At 52.4% G+C, this 17,294-nt stretch overlaps 1 protein-coding gene across 1 annotated transcript; it reads left to right on the top strand.

Annotated features, from left to right (window-relative positions):
- The first annotated feature begins 6,786 nt into the window (after nt 1–6,786).
- LOC117978514 (keratin, type I cytoskeletal 14-like) lies at nt 6,787–16,357 on the top strand. The gene is made up of 3 exons (XM_055101812.2): nt 6,787–7,406; nt 15,534–15,616; nt 15,739–16,357. The coding sequence occupies exons 1-3, from the start codon at nt 6,885–6,887 to the stop codon at nt 16,355–16,357; spliced, it is 1,224 nt and encodes a 407-aa protein (XP_054957787.2). The 5' UTR covers nt 6,787–6,884.
- The last annotated feature ends 937 nt before the right edge of the window (nt 16,358–17,294 follow it).

Here is a 17,294-nt window from a genome sequence, read left to right as displayed (position 1 = left end):
GAGGTGCTCTAAGCTCCTGCTTTCTGGGGGAAAGGGGACCCTGGGGCCTCAGGAGGTGCTCTAGGCTCCTGCTCCCTTGTGCTGCAATCCTGCCTGCTAGCCAACTCATGGCCTCCACGCAAGCCCTGCCCTTCTGGCAGCAGAGGCTGCTCCTTCCCCGGCCCACTGTCTCTGCAAGTGACAGTCCTGAGCTCTAGGAGCTTTACCCACTCTCCACACAGTTTTCTGAGGCTTGGCGGGGAGAGGGATGGGCAAGGTGAAGGGGGTGGGGCTCTGGGGGGGCTGCCTGGCCCTGCCCGCTTCACCTGTTTGGATTGGCATGGGGCTCCCCCATGCAGCGTGGTGCAGGGAGACTCACTAACCACAAGAGGCCCTGCCCTGAGCTCCTCCTTTATCCCACTCCTTCTGGGGCAGTCTGGAGGGAGGGTCAGGTAATGCTGCTCACACAAAGCCTGCCTAGAAGTCCAGAGGTGGGGGGTACTCCAGGGGAGGGTGCAGAAGGGCCGAGAGGAGAGGGAGGGGCGCAGGACTCTGCCAGGAGGAAAGGAGCAGCTCAGCCCCGGGCAGGTTCTGGGGGCCTGGGAATCACAAGGTGGGCTCCAACTTGTTACTTGACTCCGGGCCTTTCTGGACTCAAGACTTCCCATCTGTGACATGAGAGGAGCCAGATTCCCCACTTCTTTCCCCAGGGCTGGTGGGGGCCTAGCAAGACTCTTGACAATCGTGAGAGAAATATGTGCTATTTCTCCACAATAATACATTGTGAAGGCGAGCCGGCACGGGAGTGTCTCAGGGAAGGGGTCCCCAACTCGTAGGCCACAGACTCTACCAGCTGTGGCCTGTTAGGACCCAGGCCGCACAGCAGGAGGTGAGCTGCTGGTGAGTGAGCACTGCCGCCTGAGCTCCACCTCCTGTCACCTGAGCTCCTCCTCCTGTCAGATCAGCAGCGGCATTAGATTCTTACAGGAGCATAAACCCTCTCGTGAACTATGCACGCGAGGGATCGAGCTTGTGCACTCCTCATGAGAATCTAACTAATGCCTGGTGATCTGAGGAGGAACAGTTTCATCCTGAAACCATCCCCACCCCCAACCCCCTAGATCCATGGAGAAATGGTCTTCCATGAAACTGGTCCCTGGTGCCAAAAAGGTTGGGGACTGCTGTCTTGGGGCACAGAGAGGGTGTGAGGAGGCCCAGTCTGGTTTGGGGGCTGGACAAGAGAACAGGAAAGAGTTCTTTCTCTGGGCTTGGATCTCCCAAAGTCTCTCCTGCAAGCCACAATCCCTCGAGTTCCTTCAAATGAGGCTCTTAAACTCAGGTTGACGTGAGCTCGTTCCCTCCACTGATGGAGGCAAAATTCAGTGGGTCAGATTTTAAGGAGAAACGGGATTTTTGCGTAGTCTCTAAGTACCTTCCTCAAGGTATTTGTTAATTTCAATGGGAGAAACAGAAACGTGAGAGTAGAGAAATCCAGCAGCACCACCTTAGCCAAGTGAACAAGGCTGACGGTGCCAGCGGTAAGACACACGACATATCAGTCCAACATGCCTGATGGTGCCAGTGGTAAGACACACGACATATCTGTCCAACATGCCTGACGGGATGCAACCTCATTTCTGTGGTTTTCTTGCCAAAGTGCATAACCTCAATGTGATCATGAGAAAACATCAGAAAAACCCAAACTGAGGGATATTCTGCAAAATAATTGATCACCCCAGTACTCTTCAAATGTGTCAAGGTCATGAATTACATGAAAAGACTGAGGAGCTGTCATGGATAGGAGGAGACTAAGGAGACATGATAGCTAAATGCAATGTGGAGACCGAAATTGGACCCCGCAGCAGAAATGGAACATTTGTGGAAAAACCGGTGGAAGTTCCAATAAAGCCTTTAGCTCATTAATAGTATTGTGTCAGCTGGGTGTGGCTCACGCCTGTAATCTCAGCACTTTGGGAGGCCGAGGCAGGTGGATCACCTGAGGTCAGGAGTTCGGGACCAGCCAGGCCAACATGGCGAAACCCCGTCTCTACTAAAAATACAAAAAATTACCTGGGCTTCATGGCGAGTGCCTGTAGTCCTAGCTACTCGGGAGGCTGAGGCAAGAGAATCACTTGAACCTGGGAGGCGGAGGTTGCAGTGAGCCAAGATTGCACCACTGCACTCCAGCCTGGGCAACAAGAGCAAAACTCCATCTCGGGGGAAAAAAAATAGTATTGTGTCAATGTCAATTTATTGGTTTCAGAAATTGTATGATTCTTATGTAGTATGTTCACATTAGGGGAAGCTGGGTGAAGGATACACAGGATACACAGGAACTCTCTGTACTATTTTGTAACTTTTTCTTAAAAGCTAACATTATTTCTTTTTTTTTTTTTTTTTTTTTTTTTTTGGAGACAGAGTCTTGCTCTGTTGCCCAGGCTGGAGTGCAGTGGTGCGATCTCGGCTCACTGCAACCTCCGCCTCCCGGGTTCAATCGATTTTCCTGCCTCAGCTTCCTGAGTAGCTGAGATTACAGGTGCTCGCCATGATAGTTAGACAGCTAACTTTTTGTATTTTTTAGTAGAGATGGGGTTTCGCCATGCTGGCCAGGCTGGTCTCAAACTCCTGGCCTCGACTGATCTGCCCACTTTGGCCTCCCAAAGTGCTGGGATTACAGGTGTGAGCCACTGTATCCAGCCAAGTCCAACATTATTTCAAAATAAAAATTAAAAAAAAGAAGCTGGGTGTGGTGGCTCGTGCCTGTAATGCCAGTAGTTTGGGAGGCTGAGGTGGGAGAATCGTTTGAGCCCAAGAGTTTGGGACCAGCCTGGGCAACGTGGTGAGACCTCGTCTCTACAAAGAAGTAAAAACTAGCTGGGCATAGTGGCAGTCCTGGCTACTTGGGAAGCTGAGGTGGGAGGATCCCTTGGGCCCAGGAGATTGAGGCTGCAGTGAGCCGTGATCCCACCACTGCACTCCAGTCTGGGCAACAGAGGGAGACCCTGTGTCAAAAAATAAATAAATAAATAAAATAAAAGTGGATGATGTCAAGTACAGACCCAAGGCCTGAGAATTCTGTGGCTCCCTGCCATCCAGTCCCTGGCAACTTGACGTGTCACGCTAAAGGCTGTTCCCAGAAGCCTTCCAGATTGGGCCGCCCCCACATCTCATCTCGACCATCTCCTCACCTAGTTTTTACTATTGCTTTGCAAGGTGACGAGCACCCAGTCTGTTACGTGGTATAGTGGGTCAAACAGGGTTCCCCCAAATCAGGTCCACCTGGGACCTCAGAATGTGCCCTTATTTGGAAATGGGGGTTTTGCAGATATAAGTAAGGTAAGGTTTGAGATGAGAGCCTGCTAGATTAGAGTGATTGCTAAATCCAATGAGTGTCCTACAAGAGACTGAAAAGGACAGAGATGAAGGCTGCGTGAAGATGAAGGCAGAGATAGGGCAATGCCAGAAGCTGGAAAAGGCAAAGAAGGGCTCTTCCCCAGAGTCTTCAGAGGGAGTGTGGCCCTGCCAACACCTTGATTCAGGGCTTATGGCTTCCAGAATGTATTCCAGAAATGTGTTCCAGAGAGAATACATTTCTGTTGTTTTTGTGTGTTTTTTTTGAGACAGAGTCTTGCTCTGTTGCCCACACTGGAGTGCAGTGGTGTGATCTCGGCTCACTGCAACCTCTGCCTCCCGGATTCAAGTGATTCTTCTGCCTCAGCCTCTCGAGTAGCTGGGACTACAGGCACCTGACACCACACCCAGCTAATTTTTGTATTTTTAGTAGAGACAGGGTTTCACCATATTGGCCAGGCTGGTCTTGAACTCCTGACCTCAGGTGATCCACCTGCCTTGGCCTCCCAAAGTGCTGGGATTATAGGCATGAGCCACCGTGCCCAGCAAGTTGTTTCAAGTCATCAAATTTGTGGTAATTTGTTATGGCAGCCCTGGGAAACCAATCTCTCTTGTCTGTGCTTTTCTTCTGTTTGCTTGTATGTTAAGTAATGTTGATGTGCATTCCTGCTTCTCTTTCATGCTGGGACCTTCCTACAGGCAGGGATCGTCTCTTCCATTAGGCCGTGTACCCCAAGGGCGGGGGCTGTCCTGAGGTCTCCTCCTTCCTTAGGATGCCATCTCCTGGTGCCCAGCACAGTCCTCAGCACACAGTGTGGGCTCTGTGGGGGCTGCCTGGCCCTGCCTGCTTCACCTGTTTGGATTGGCACGGGGCTCCCCCATGTAGGGTGGTGCAGGGAGACTCACTAACCACAGGAGGTCCTGCCCGGGGCTCCTCCTTTACCCCCCTCCTTTTGGGGCAGGCTGGAGGGAGGGTCAGGTAATGCTGCTCACACAAAGCCTGCCTAGAAGTCCAGAGGTGGGGGGTACTCTGGGCCTCAGCTGTCAAGACTGGCAACCCTTTAACCCCTGATGACCCAGAAAATGCCCTCCCTTAAAATGTCTGAGTACCATGCTTCTTTGGCATCAGGGAGGGGACGGGAGTGTGGTGTCCTCTAAGTCTGCTCCCTGCTTGGCCGGGCTGTTTGCAGCTCCTTGGTCACTGAGTCCTTGACTGCAGGGGAAGAGAGGTTGGCCTCAGGCTCCAGGTTAGGCCACGGTTCTGAGAACGGGTGTGGGGGATCAGGCTTATATTCCATGCTAGAGCTCCGGAGTCGGTGCGTGGGGTTGGGATGGGGCTGCAGAAGTGCCTTTTAAGATTATGTGCATGGACTGATCTGTCACTGGTTCCCTGCCATCTTTATCTTTTGGATTCCCCTCGGAGCAGGGGGAGGAAGGAGTTTCTTTTGGGTTCCATTGAATCAAATGAAAGGGAAAGTAAAGCTGTTCCTATGTCCTGGGCTCTGGAGCTTCTATTCCTGATCCCTGCAGAAGAAGGAGACGGTGGTGGTGGTGGGTGGGGGTGGCGGGGCACAGAGGAAGCGGGTACCGGGCCCTGCACCCCATTCCCACTCCCAGATCCCTCTGGACACAGCATTTTTCTCCAGTGAGCACAGCCTTCCCTTGCCCCACAGCCAACAGCAACATGCCTCCCAACAAAAGCATCTGCCCCTCAGCCAAAACCCCTGTTGCCTCTCTCTGGGGAAATTGTAGGACTGGGTCAGGGTGGGGGGACCATTCTCTGCAGGGAGATTAGGAGTATCTGTCAGGGGTGGGTGGAGCGGGGTGGGGCCCTGGCTTACTCACATCCTCCAGAGTCCTTTGCTGGCAGATTTGGGGAGCCCACAGCACAGGTGTCTGTCTCAGTATTGTCTTCCAAGCTCCTAGGCCACAGTAGTGGGGGGCTCCCCTCTCTGGCTTCTTCTTTGGTGACAGTCAAGGTTGGGGGTGGGGTAAGAGAGGGTCCTGCTTCTCTTCTAGGAGCAGTTGATCCCAGGAAGAGCAGTGGAGCCTCCAGCAGGGGCTGTTGGGGCCTGTCTGAGGAGATAGGACGCGTCAGGCAGCCCCAGACACGACCACATTCCTCCCAACATGCCTGCCGGGGTCTGTGGAGCCCAGGGGCTGACGGGAGGGTGGGGTGGGGCTGGAAGGGTTTGCTTTGGGAGGTTGTCTGGGAGATTGCTGAAGTTTTGATATACACACCTCCAAAGCAGGACCAAGTGGACTCCTAGAAATGTCCCCTGACCCTTGGGGCTTCAGGAGTCAGGGACCCTCGTGTCCGCTTCAGCCTTGCCCTTGGCACAGCCTGGCACCACTCCAGCCTCTACTCCTCCCTAGAACATCTCCTGGGCCAGTTCCACAAGGGGCTCAAACGAGGGCACCTGAGCCAGACTTCTGCCTACACTAGGGATGTTCTGGGGGTCTGAGAGGATATCTGGGGCTGGAAGAAAAAAAGGCCCCCCTAGGCCTGTTCCTGGATGCAGCTCCATCCACTTTGGGGCTAAGCCTGGGCTACAACAATGCCAACCAGGCTTCTTGCCATACTCGGTTTACAAAAGCCTTTCACATACGCTGTCGCATTGGCTTCTCAGAGCTGACTGCAGTAGGCAGAGTAGATGGTATGACTCCCACTTTGCAGATGAGAACACTGAGGCTCAGAGAAGCGCCAAGCCCTGGGTCACGGGGGCGTAAATGGCAGAGCCAGGACCCACCTGACTCCAGGCTGTTTCCTGGCCTCCATGAGGCCACCCACCCTATGGTGTGGTGGATGTCAGATCCTCACCGTAGGGAGGAAATTAGGGTCTGTGCCCAGGGCTGGGGAGAGCTGCCTGGATTTCTCTTTGATGGGGGTGTTGGGGTGGGAATCACCATACACCTAACTGGCTGAGTGTATTTCAGGGATGGGACAGGCTTCTCAGCACAGCATGGCAGGTCAGGCCCGGGAGGGCCCCCCAGACCTCCTTGTCTCTAACAGCAGGTCATGGTGAGGGAGGCCTCTCTGTGCCCAAGGTGACCTTGCCATGCCGGTGTTCTCCAGCTGGGTATCTGTCCCCTGCAGTGGTGGGCTTCCTCTAAGTGGATGTTAAAGGCCCATCCAGTTCATGGAGAGCTAGCAGGTCACCAGGTTTAAGGTGCAGAGGCCCTGCTCTCTGTCACCCTGGCTGAGCCCAGTGTGCGGGTTCCTGAGGGCTGGGACTCCTGGGGCCCCATGGGAAAGTGTAGCCTGCAGGCCCATACCTCCCCCTGTGAATCACGCCTGGCGGGACAAGAAAGCCCAAAACACCCCAAACAATGAGTTTCCAGTAAAATATGACAGACATGATGAGGCGGAGGAGAGGAGGGACCTGGCTGGGAGTTGGTGCTAGCCTGTGGGTGATGAAAGACAAGGGGAATGGAAAGTGCCAGGCCCGCCCCCTACCCATGAGTATAAAGCACTCGCATCCCTTTCCAATTTACCTGAGCACCTTCTCTTCACTCAGCCAACTGCTCGCTCACTCACCTCCCTCCTCGGCACCATGAGCACCTGCAGCCGCCAGTTCACCTCCTCCAGCTCCATGAAGGGCTCCTGCGGCATCGGGGGCGGCATCGGGGGCGGCTCCAGCCGCATCTCCTCCGTCCTGGCCGGAGGGTCCTGCCGCGCCCCCAGCACCTACAGGGGTGGCCTGTCTGTCTCCTCCTCCTGCTTCTCCTCTGGGGGAGCCTACAGGCTGGGGGGCAGCTATGGCAGTGGCTTCAGCAGCAGCAGCAGCTTCGGTAGTGGCTTTGGGGGAGGATATGGTGGTGGCCTTGGTGCTGGCTTGGGTGGTGGCTTGGGTGGTGGCTTTGCTGGTGGTGATGGGCTTCTGGTGGGCAGTGAGAAGGTGACCATGCAGAACCTCAACGACAGCCTGGTCTCCTACCTGGACAAGGTGCGTGCCCTGGAGGAGGCCAACGCTGACCTGGTGGTGAAGATCCATGACTGGTACCAGTGGCAGCGGCCTGCTGAGATCAAAGACTACAGTCCCTACTTCAAGACCATCGAGGATCTGAGGAACAAGGTGGGTGAATGGGCAGCAGAAGGTGCCATTCCAGCTAGCTCCTTCTGGGAACAATAGATGCCCCAGGACACTGACACCTTAAGATTTCTCTATAGGACAGAGCCCACCCCAGATCCCTTCTTTCGAGGTCTTGGATGCCCTAAGAGCTGATCAGTGAGAGGATGCTCTCTCTTCCCCAGCCTGCTCATCCCCTTCTGATGTCAAATCCTCAGATCAAGTGAGATCAGTGATTCCTGTCCTTACATTTTACAGAGGAAGCAGTTGAAGCTTTGAGAGGTGCTGTGACCAGCTGCAGGTCACATAGCAAATTAATGGCAGAGCCAAGGCTGGGGCCCTTGTGTCCTACCTTCCAGCACAGGGGAGGAGCGAGGCTCTAACGGGACCAGGCAAGACATCCAAACCGCTCATTAGCTCACTAGTCTGGGCTGTGGCTGCCACCGCCCATAAGCCTTGGTACAGTCTGGTCCCTCCCCACAGCCAGGCAGGCATGGAGAGCCTGCAGAGACAATCAGTGTGGCCCCTTGACGTGCCCTGCACAAAGGGAGCCTGGCAGGCTTGTGCCCTGACTACAGCCCCCTCCTCCCTGCTCCCACCGAAAATCCTTTGCTTGACTTAACCCACTGCCCTTTAGCCACACAGGACTCCTGCCCTGGCAGTCACTTTGCTTGTTTCCACCTCAGGACATTTGCACATGCTGTATGCCCCTCCCCTTTTTCCTTCTCCTGGCTCACTTCTCCTCCCCCTTCACTCAAGTGTCTCTTTCTCAGGGAGAAGGTCACTGATGCCCCCAACCATGCCACACCCTTTATTATGTGCTCTCCATTCCCCCACCAACCATGCTCACCTCAGTTGTGAATTGCATGTTTATTTTTGCAGGTCTATTTTATCCCATAACTGTTCATCAAGATAAGGGCTTGCTCATTACTTTATCCCCAGCACTCAACCTCATCAAAATAAGGGCTTGCTCATTACTTTATCCCCAGCACTCAACCCAATGCCTGGCACATAGTAGGTGCTCAATAAAGGATGAATCTGAATTTACAGTGAGGAAACAGGTTCAGAGAGGGGAAGCAACTTTCCCCAAATAAGTGGAAGAATCCGGCTTTACACTATGACCTGCCTGGCTCCGAAGCCGGTGCTCTCAGCCTCCCTGCTGGGTGTGTCCCAGCAGACACAAGCCTGGGGTGCCTAGACTCAGGTGGAGGCACCTATGCGGGCCCACTCCATCCCCTCACTGTGGTCTGATAGGGTCTGGCTGGGCAGAATGGTGGCAAGTGCCTGTTGTATGAGAAAGAATCAGTGTTGACAGACAGGTGCAGGTACCCACAGCCCTGCACCAGTGGGCAGTGCACACCTGCCTAGATGGCTCATGGAGGCTCCAGGGGAGGAGCCGTGACTCAGCGGGTGCTCCCTCTCCCAGCAGCCAGCCACATGCTGACTCAGGTCCCTCACTTGCCCCACCTGGGGATCAATGACAGACAGCAATGGGGAGTAAGTTGAGGGTGTGGGAAGCAAGAGGGCTCCCACGACCAGAGCAAAGCTGTCCTTGTGCTGCCTCCAGGTCCCCATGTCCCCAGTGGACGATACCTTTGCCTCTGGGGACACCTTGCAAGTAGGATCTTTGGTTCCCTCTCTGTCCCTCTGTCTGCCTATCTGGGTCCTTGCAGCCCTTCTCTCCTACTCCATCCACTCCCCAAATGGAGGGCCTGCATTTGGGATGCTGGCACTGGGTCCAGGCTGCAGCCTTGCATGGTGGCTGGAGAGGCAGTGTTGATTCTCACTGGGTCTCAGGTGCCGGGGTGTCATGGGCTCTATGGTTTCCATTCCTGGTTCATTCTTTGGAGGGTTCCCATGGGAGGTGTTGAAGTTGGGGCTCAGAGGGCAGACCCTGAGCCCTGAGAGGCTGGAAGAGTGAGCCATGTCACATGACCTAGAAGAAATCATTCACTCAGGCCACGGCTGTTGGCCTTCCTCATCCCTGGCGCCATCTCGCCCAGTCTGCCTCCCATGCCAGGCAGAGAGCTTGGGAGAAGGGAAGAGATGGTGCCCTGCTGCAGCTGGAGCAAGACCTCCTATCTGGATCGTAGGAGCTGCAGGCACAGCAAGCTCCTCTTCGTATTGGAACAAGGCCAGATGTGGGGGGACGAGGGCCAATGTGGCAGGGGTGACATGTGGCCAGCAGTTGGGCATTCATCTAGGGAGCCCTCTGTCTTTTTTTTTTTGAGACAGAGTCTCACTCTGTCACCCAGGCTGGAGTGCAGTGGCATGATCTCTGCTCACTGCAAGCTCTGCCTCCCGGGTTCATGCCATTCTCCTGCCTCAGCCTCCCAAGTAGCTGGGACTACAGGTGCCCACCACCACACCCAGCTACTTTTTTGTATTTTTAGTAGAGACGGGGTTTCACTGTGTTAGCCAGGATGGTCTCGATCTCCCGACCTCGTGATCTGCCAGCCTCGGCCTCCCAAAGTGCTGGGATTACAGGCGGAAGCCCTCTGCCTTTATGGCCCTTGGCAACAGTGCACGAAGGGGCTTCTCATGAGGAAACTGAGGCCAACTTTGAGAACCACAGAGGGAGGGAGGATGAAACTGGCAGGTGGCCCAGCCCTGGCTGGCTGGGGAGCTACTGCGCTCTCCACCCCACAGTGGTCCTCATGCACAGCTCACTTTCCCTGGCAGCTGGGAGGAATTCTGAGGGATGAAGCCTGCTGCCTCGGGCTGAGTGAGGCTTCGGACAGGGCTAGAGGGTGGGAAGTGGAGAAGCGGGGTGAGGACACGGGTTGGAGTTTGGCACCAGGGCTGGAAACCAGGGCCATCTGTCAAGAGGCTTAGCTGGCCAGGGGTGCCCCAGCTGGGAGCTTCTGCTCAGTCAGGCGGGTCTCAGCTATTCTTAGGATCTCCCAACACAGATACATTTGCAGATGACAGAGCAGGGTTCTGGAAGTGCCACTGTGCTAGCTCTCTCCAGGGTGGCCCATCCATAGCACCACCGACTTCCCCATCCAGCTCAGGGACCTGGGACCTGGGGCTTACATCCCTACCAGAGTGGCGGCATCAGCATGGGCATGGGGAAGAGGGTAACTTCCCAGGCCTTGGAACACATTGCGGCAGATTCTGGGCTTCCCAGCAGAGCTTGGCAAAGACCTTGAATGGTTTAAAACCATTTAAGAAAGTAGAAAGGGAATCAATTATACCCACTGGCTTTGATCTAAGAGTCTTCCATGTATTAACCATTCATAAAATGCCTTCAGTATTCTCTGAATATTGAATAAAAGAGAATTATATTCTCTTTTAATTTTCAAAACTTAAACTACCTGTTCAATTTTTAATTTAACATATTTTGTACCACCTATTTAAATATTTATTTAACACATTTTGGTAAATTAACTCACCTTTCATTTCAATAAATATATTTATAAAGGAAATCTTACATTACTACCAAAAAAGGAAAATCATAATCACTTGCCAGAAGCAGAAGGAAATGACATACAGAAATACTTAACTTCTAACTAGATGCTGTTACTTTCTAAAGGTGCTGAGCCCAAAGCTGGCTCTCTTTTTTTGAACAGGGTGATTGACAAGTGTGGTGGGGCGTTACAGAGGCCATAGTGTCCAAATGAGATTTCATCCTTGACTAATCAGAAGATTGAGAAATAGAAAAAGAGGCCAGGTGCAGTGGCTCATGCCTGTAATCCCAGCACTTTGGAGGCTGGGACAGGAGGATCATTTGAGCCCAGGAGTTCAAGATCAGCCTGGGCAACATAGGGAAACCCCATCTTTATGGAAAAAAAAAAATTAGCTGAGCATGGTGGTGTGTGCCTGTAGTCCCACCTACTTGGGAGGCCGAGGCTGGAGGATGGCTGGAGCCCAGGAGGTCAAGGCTGCAGTGAGCTGTGATCATCCCGCTGCACTCCAGCTTGGGTGACAGAGTGAGACTCTGTCTCAAAACAAACAAACAAACAAACATGAAAAAGGAAATCTTCTCTCCAAGTGCTTCAGTATTATTATTATTATTATTATTTTGTGGTTTTTTTTGAGATGGAGTCTTGCTCTGTCGCCCAGGCTGGAGCACAGTGGCATGGATCTCACCTCACTGCAACTTGTGCCTCCTGGGCTCAAGTGGTTCTTATGCCTCAACCTCCTGAGTAGCTGGGATTACAGGTGTGCGCCACCACGCCCGGCTAATTTTTTGTATTTTTAGTAGAGACGGGGCTTTGCCATGTTTCCCAGGCTGATCTCGAACTCCTGAGCTCAGGCAATCTGCCTGCCTCGGCTTCCCAAAGTGCTGGGATTAGGCGTGGGTCACTGCGTCCGGCCACTTCAGTATTATTTAACAGTGGCTGAGCATCAGTTAAAAGCTCCTCAAGAAATACCAGTCATCTATGCCGCCTACACATGCAGGCATTGCCTCTTTCAGGCCCTTGCTGACCATCCTGGCAAAGAGATTTCCTTACCTTTAGCTCCTTTTCAGCAATGAGCATCTTTCAGGAATGACTGGTATCTTTCTTCCATCTCGTATGTGTTGGGATCCTACTTGGACCAGACGTGGCGCTGGGCACTGGGGCAAGTACAAGATGAGCAGGGGCAGGCTTAGAGAAGCTCTTGCTGCCAACAGAGAGAGCTTTCTTCTTTTTTTTCAGTACGTGAACTTTTATTCTTCATCAAGTGCTTCATAGAGCCATGGAGATAAGTGTGAGGCACTATAACAGAGCACAGTACAAACCCAGGGGGCGAGAGTACAGGAAGACAGAGGAGGAGGCACTCAGAGGGGTCACTGAAGATGAGTAGTTTTCTGTGTAGAAAAGATGGAGAGGGACATTTCAATTAGAGGTCATTGCAAGTCCCGAGTATTCTTAGAGGGAAGAAGGGCATTTGGGGAGCATTGTACGATTTTCTAGGGGGCCTGGGGGATGGTGGGAGATGGGGCAGGAATGGAAAGATGGGTATGGGCCTAAGTGCCAGGAAAGTGGACTTTATCTTGAGGGTGGAGGGAAACTGGTGAAGTGATGTTGTCAGACATGGATTAGAAAGATCATTCTGGCTGCTGTGCAGGAAGAGTCAGAGGGACATGGGAGAGGCAGGGAGGGCAGTTAGAAACTCATGGCTAAGGTCTGGGTGAGGGCAGAGTTGACGGGGAGTTAGGGGGCTGAATGATCAGAGGCAGCCGAACATTTTTTGAGCATTTCTCACCAGTCTCTTACTAGGAGATGGACAAACTATTCATATCAATCTTTATCAGAGGAGGAAACTGAGGCACAGAGTAGTTAAGTAACTTATCAAAGTCACACAGCTCATGAGCACGATGGATCCAGCTCATGAGCTGGATGGAGCTCAGGTAGGCACACCGGAGACCAGTGTGTTCCTCACCATTCTCTTCTGGCCTTGGTGACCAGAATATACATCCAAGTTTCTGCCAGGAGCCGGGATAAGTCATACATCTCTGTATCCCCTCCCGAGCTCTGTATGGGGTAGGCACTCAACCAAGGTCAATTCCACACTTCCTGCTGGGCCCTGCAAAAGGACCAGGACAGTCGAGTCACTTGCATTCCTGCTCAGAGGTCAGCTAGTGTCAGCACCACCTTGTTTATTTGGTCCACTTTCTTCTTCCGGCCCTTTGGGTGAACTCTGCACGCTGTCCTTGAGCGCCGGCAGGCACAGTCTCAGTGCCTCTTTCCATCTTTTGGCCATGCCAGTTGTCTCCTCATCAAACTGGAGTCTCCCAAGGGCAGAGCCTTAGTCTCCGCAGAAAGCCTTGAGGATCCTGACAGCAAGGACTGGTTTTCATCCATTTGGGGCTCTACAAGGGCAGGGGTTGTGCCTCCCCCTCCTCTGTGATAACTCCTTAGTACCCTAGTTCCAGCTCAGCCCACAGTGGGCACAAGGTGGGAGCAAGGAGGGATGAGGGATGCAGACAGCAATTATCACCAATAGAGGAGGTGACTATGCTCCTGTGAGTTTCTATCCCGAAGAGGCTAAGTCTCAGACCTGCTGTTAGGGCCAGCCGGAGACCAGACTCCAGGATCTAGGTCACCCCTGTGGCAGTAGAGCTGATTTATGGTGGCCCTGACAGCCTAATATCATCAAAATATCCCACACAATGGAGAGAGGCTGGGCCACCCCCAGGCAGTCACCAAAGGATGCTGAGCCTGGGGCAGCCCGGCTGCCTCCGTATCCCAGACCTCCCTCGGGTCTGTGGGGGGAGGCTGGCAGAGACCAAGGGCACACCCAGGTGTGCCACCTTCAGCTGGGAGTATAAGTAGGCAGCCCCAGGGACAGCTCTGTACCCTGCACTTGGGAGCCGGTAGCACTCCTATCACCGCTTCTCAACCCGTGAGCTACCAGCTGTGTCATGAGCTGCAGACAGTTCTCCTTGTCCTACTTGAGCCACAGCGGCCGGGGTGGTGGGGGTGGCGTGGGCAGTGGGGCCAGCATAAGGTCTTCCTATAGCCGCTTCAGCTCCTCAGGGGGCGGTGGAGGAGGGGGCCGATTCAGCTCTTCTAGTGGCTCTGGTGGGGGAAGCTCTTGTGTCTGTGGGAGGAGAGGTGGCAGTAGTTTTGGCTACAGCTACGGCGGAGGATCTGGGGGTGGTTTTAGTGCCAGTAGTTTAGGCCATGGCTTTGGGGGTGGTTCCAGAGGTTTTGGTGGTGCTTCTGGAGGAGGCTATGGTAGTTCTCGGGGTTTTGGAGGTGGTTTTGGTGGTGGTTCTGGAGGTAGCTTTGGTGGTGGCTATGGGGGTGGGTTTGGGGGCTTTGGAGGTGGTGCTGGAGGTGGTGATGGTGGTATTCTGACTGCTAATGAGAAGAGCACCATGCAGGAACTCAATTCTCGGCTGGCCTCTTACTTGGATAAGGTACAGGCTCTAGAGGAGGCCAACAATGACCTGGAGAATAAGATCCAGGATTGGTATGACAAGAAGGGACCTGCTGCTACCCAGAAGAACTACTCCTCTTATTATGACACTATTGATGATCTCAAGGACCAGGTAGGCGCAGGAAGCCGTCTCTGTCTCGGTCTGTTTCTCTTACATTCTTTATCTTCCAAAAAAGGTAAAATGCTAAACTCTAAACTCAGAAAATAACCAGGGAATCCACCTTTTGGAAATGTACCCTTTCATCAGAAACAAACTTGTGTTTGGTTTCTGGGGATCCCAGGATAGGACTTTGGCCTGTGCTCTGAGCATTTATTTCCTCTTCCTCAACTTTCAGAGTTTGGGCAGAGCAGAGAGGAGGCCTGGGTTAACATGAGCTGAGCTGGGACTGGATGTGGAACCTCCTTTAAGTCTGGTCTAAGTCAATACTCTCTCTTCCTTTGCTTCCTTTGCTGGGCTTCTTCAGGAGTGTATCTTGATCTTTTAAGGTATTTTGGACCCGATTGTACATGTTGATTATTCAAGTGATGGAGAAGATCCAGAACTCTGGGAATGGAAGCTATCTATTCATCCATCCATCCATCCATCCATCCATCCATCCATCCATCCCTCTCTCCCTCCACTCACATGTCTATCTATCTATCCATTTATTCAGCCACTCAGTTCAGTGAGTGCCTACCCTCAGGGTTGCTCTGGATAGACATAGTGATGTGCTAGACTTTGTTCTGGTGGAGCTCACAATCTGGCTCTTCAATATTCTCAGTGATTCCTCTTGTTTTAACTTCTGCACGTCTCTGAATGTGCTGTTTCTTCTACTTCAAATCTCTTCCATTTATTTACTAATGTTACATCTTAGCCATCCTTCAGGGCCCAATTCAATTGCCAGCCACCTCCTTCCTGAAGTCTTTCTTGATCTCCCATTGCCATAAGCCACCTCTCCTTTCCTTGAACTCTTTTAGGACACTTTTGACTTTGTAGTCAATGGTGGGCTCCTTGAGGAACAGGATGTCAGTAATCTCTAAATCCTACAATGTCCTTTGCAGTAGATCTTCAAATATTTGTTGAATGAATGAGTGAATGAAGGCCACACCAAACATCTTCGCTGAAGGCTGGAAGGGGTCTGTGCCATGTCCCAGCTGTTGGAAGTTCCTCTTGAGAATCTTCCTGGATGGAATCCTCACCTCCTGTGGCTTTGCCTGGCCTCTTGCCCTCCTAGCAGTGGTCCACAGCATGATTTCATGGCTGTGTCCTTTTTTTTTCAGATTGTGGACCTGACAGTGGGCAGCAATAAAACTCTTCTGGACATCGACAACACTCACATGACACTGGATGACTTCAGGATAAAGTGAGTCCTGCTACTCTTTTCCTCTCCTGTCTTCAGCCCTTTCCCTGAAACCTCAGCACTCTGGAGGTCCTGGTAGGGCCTGGTTCCCTCTTGATTGTTTTCTACCCCTGGCTGGTCTGCAGGTTCGAGATGGAGCAAAACCTGCGGCAAGGAGTGGATGCCGACATCAATGGCCTGCGGCAGGTGCTGGACAATCTGATCACGGAGAAGTCTGACCTGGAGATGCGGTATGAGACTCTGCAGGAGGAGCTGATGGCCCTCAAGAAGAATCATAAGGTGGTAGGGTGCTGGGGCTTATGGCTTACCGGGGAGAGGGAGGAGCAGAAATGCAGAGACAGCAGGGGAGCTTTGGAGCATTACCTGGGAGACACCCTCTCCTTTGCTCTTGAGGACACTTTCAGCTTCTCCTTGGCATCACCTGTGGTAGTGGGTGGGCTTTGGCTTCACAATTGTGTCCCCTTTTTGTACCCTGGGGGGACCAGAGGGAGAAATCTGAAAGGTGGTGCAGGGGACTTTATCCCTGATTTTATCTCCCTTTCCTCCATGGCAGGGAGGAAAAGTTTCGAGTGGTCAACAGTGTCAAATGCCATGAATAGGTGGTGGATGAGAGAGGGAAAGCCACTGGAGTTAACTCTGTGCATGTGTGCACATGTGTATGCTTGCTTATATTTGGAAAGACCTACAATGTTACTGAGTTCTTATTCTGTGTCAGGAACTGTGTCATGTGCTCTACAAGTATGACCTCATTTCTTGGGTTGACTGATGAAAAATAAAAGAGTGTATGACAGTGGTAGGGATAGAACCAGAGTGCTGGAGGTTAAGGAAAGGGTGAGTGGGTGGATACAGGCAGTCATTGCAGAGAAGAAAGCTGATGCAAAGAAGGAAATAGAATGTTAGGTAGAAATGTAAGAGGAAGGGAAGTCTAGGGAGCTCACTTAGGATGACTTTGATTTCAGTAAGGTGGGAGGCAAGATTGAGTAGAGGGAGCATGAAAGAGCAAAGAAGGTATGTGACAGATGTTGTGGGGAATGTGATGGGGGAGCCAAAAGCTACATGTGTAAAATGATATAATTGAGACCTCTTCTATCAAGGCTCAGAAGGGCAGAAAACACAAATACAGAGGGCAGGGGTTACTTGTGTATTGGCAAATGGTTAAGGTGGTTGAGAAATTGGTGCTCCCAACCCCCTATTCACTTTTTCTTAATCTTGAATTTACAATAGCTTGATTTCTTTCAAGATCCTATTTCAAAAAGACAATTGTGACAGCTAAAAATCCCTCCTCTAGATTGGGATGTCATTGATGTGTTGTCAGAGAAAGCTTTGGAGGCTTCCAGCTCCCCTCCGCCTTCAAGAAATCTGAAAAGAGCCGGGCGCGATGGCTGACACCTGTAGTCCCAGCACTTTGGGAGGCTGAGGAGGGTGGATCATGAGGTCAGGAGTTAGAGACCAGCCTGAATGGTGAAACCCCCTCTCTACTAAAAATACAAAAAGTTAGCTGGGCATCATGGCGCATGCCTGTAGTCCCAGCTACTTGGGAGGCTGAGGCAGGAGAATTGCTTGAATCTGCCAGGTGGAGGTTGCAGTGAGCCGAGATCGCGCCACTGCACTCCAGCCTGGGCGACAGAGCAAGACACCATCTCAAAAAAAAAAAAAAAGTAATCTGAAAAGAAAACTAACT

This window comes from Pan paniscus, chromosome 19, assembly GCF_029289425.2.
Source record: "Pan paniscus chromosome 19, NHGRI_mPanPan1-v2.0_pri, whole genome shotgun sequence".
Taxonomy (NCBI): domain Eukaryota; kingdom Metazoa; phylum Chordata; class Mammalia; order Primates; family Hominidae; genus Pan; species Pan paniscus.
This window is presented reverse-complemented; position numbering and strand designations above follow the sequence as displayed.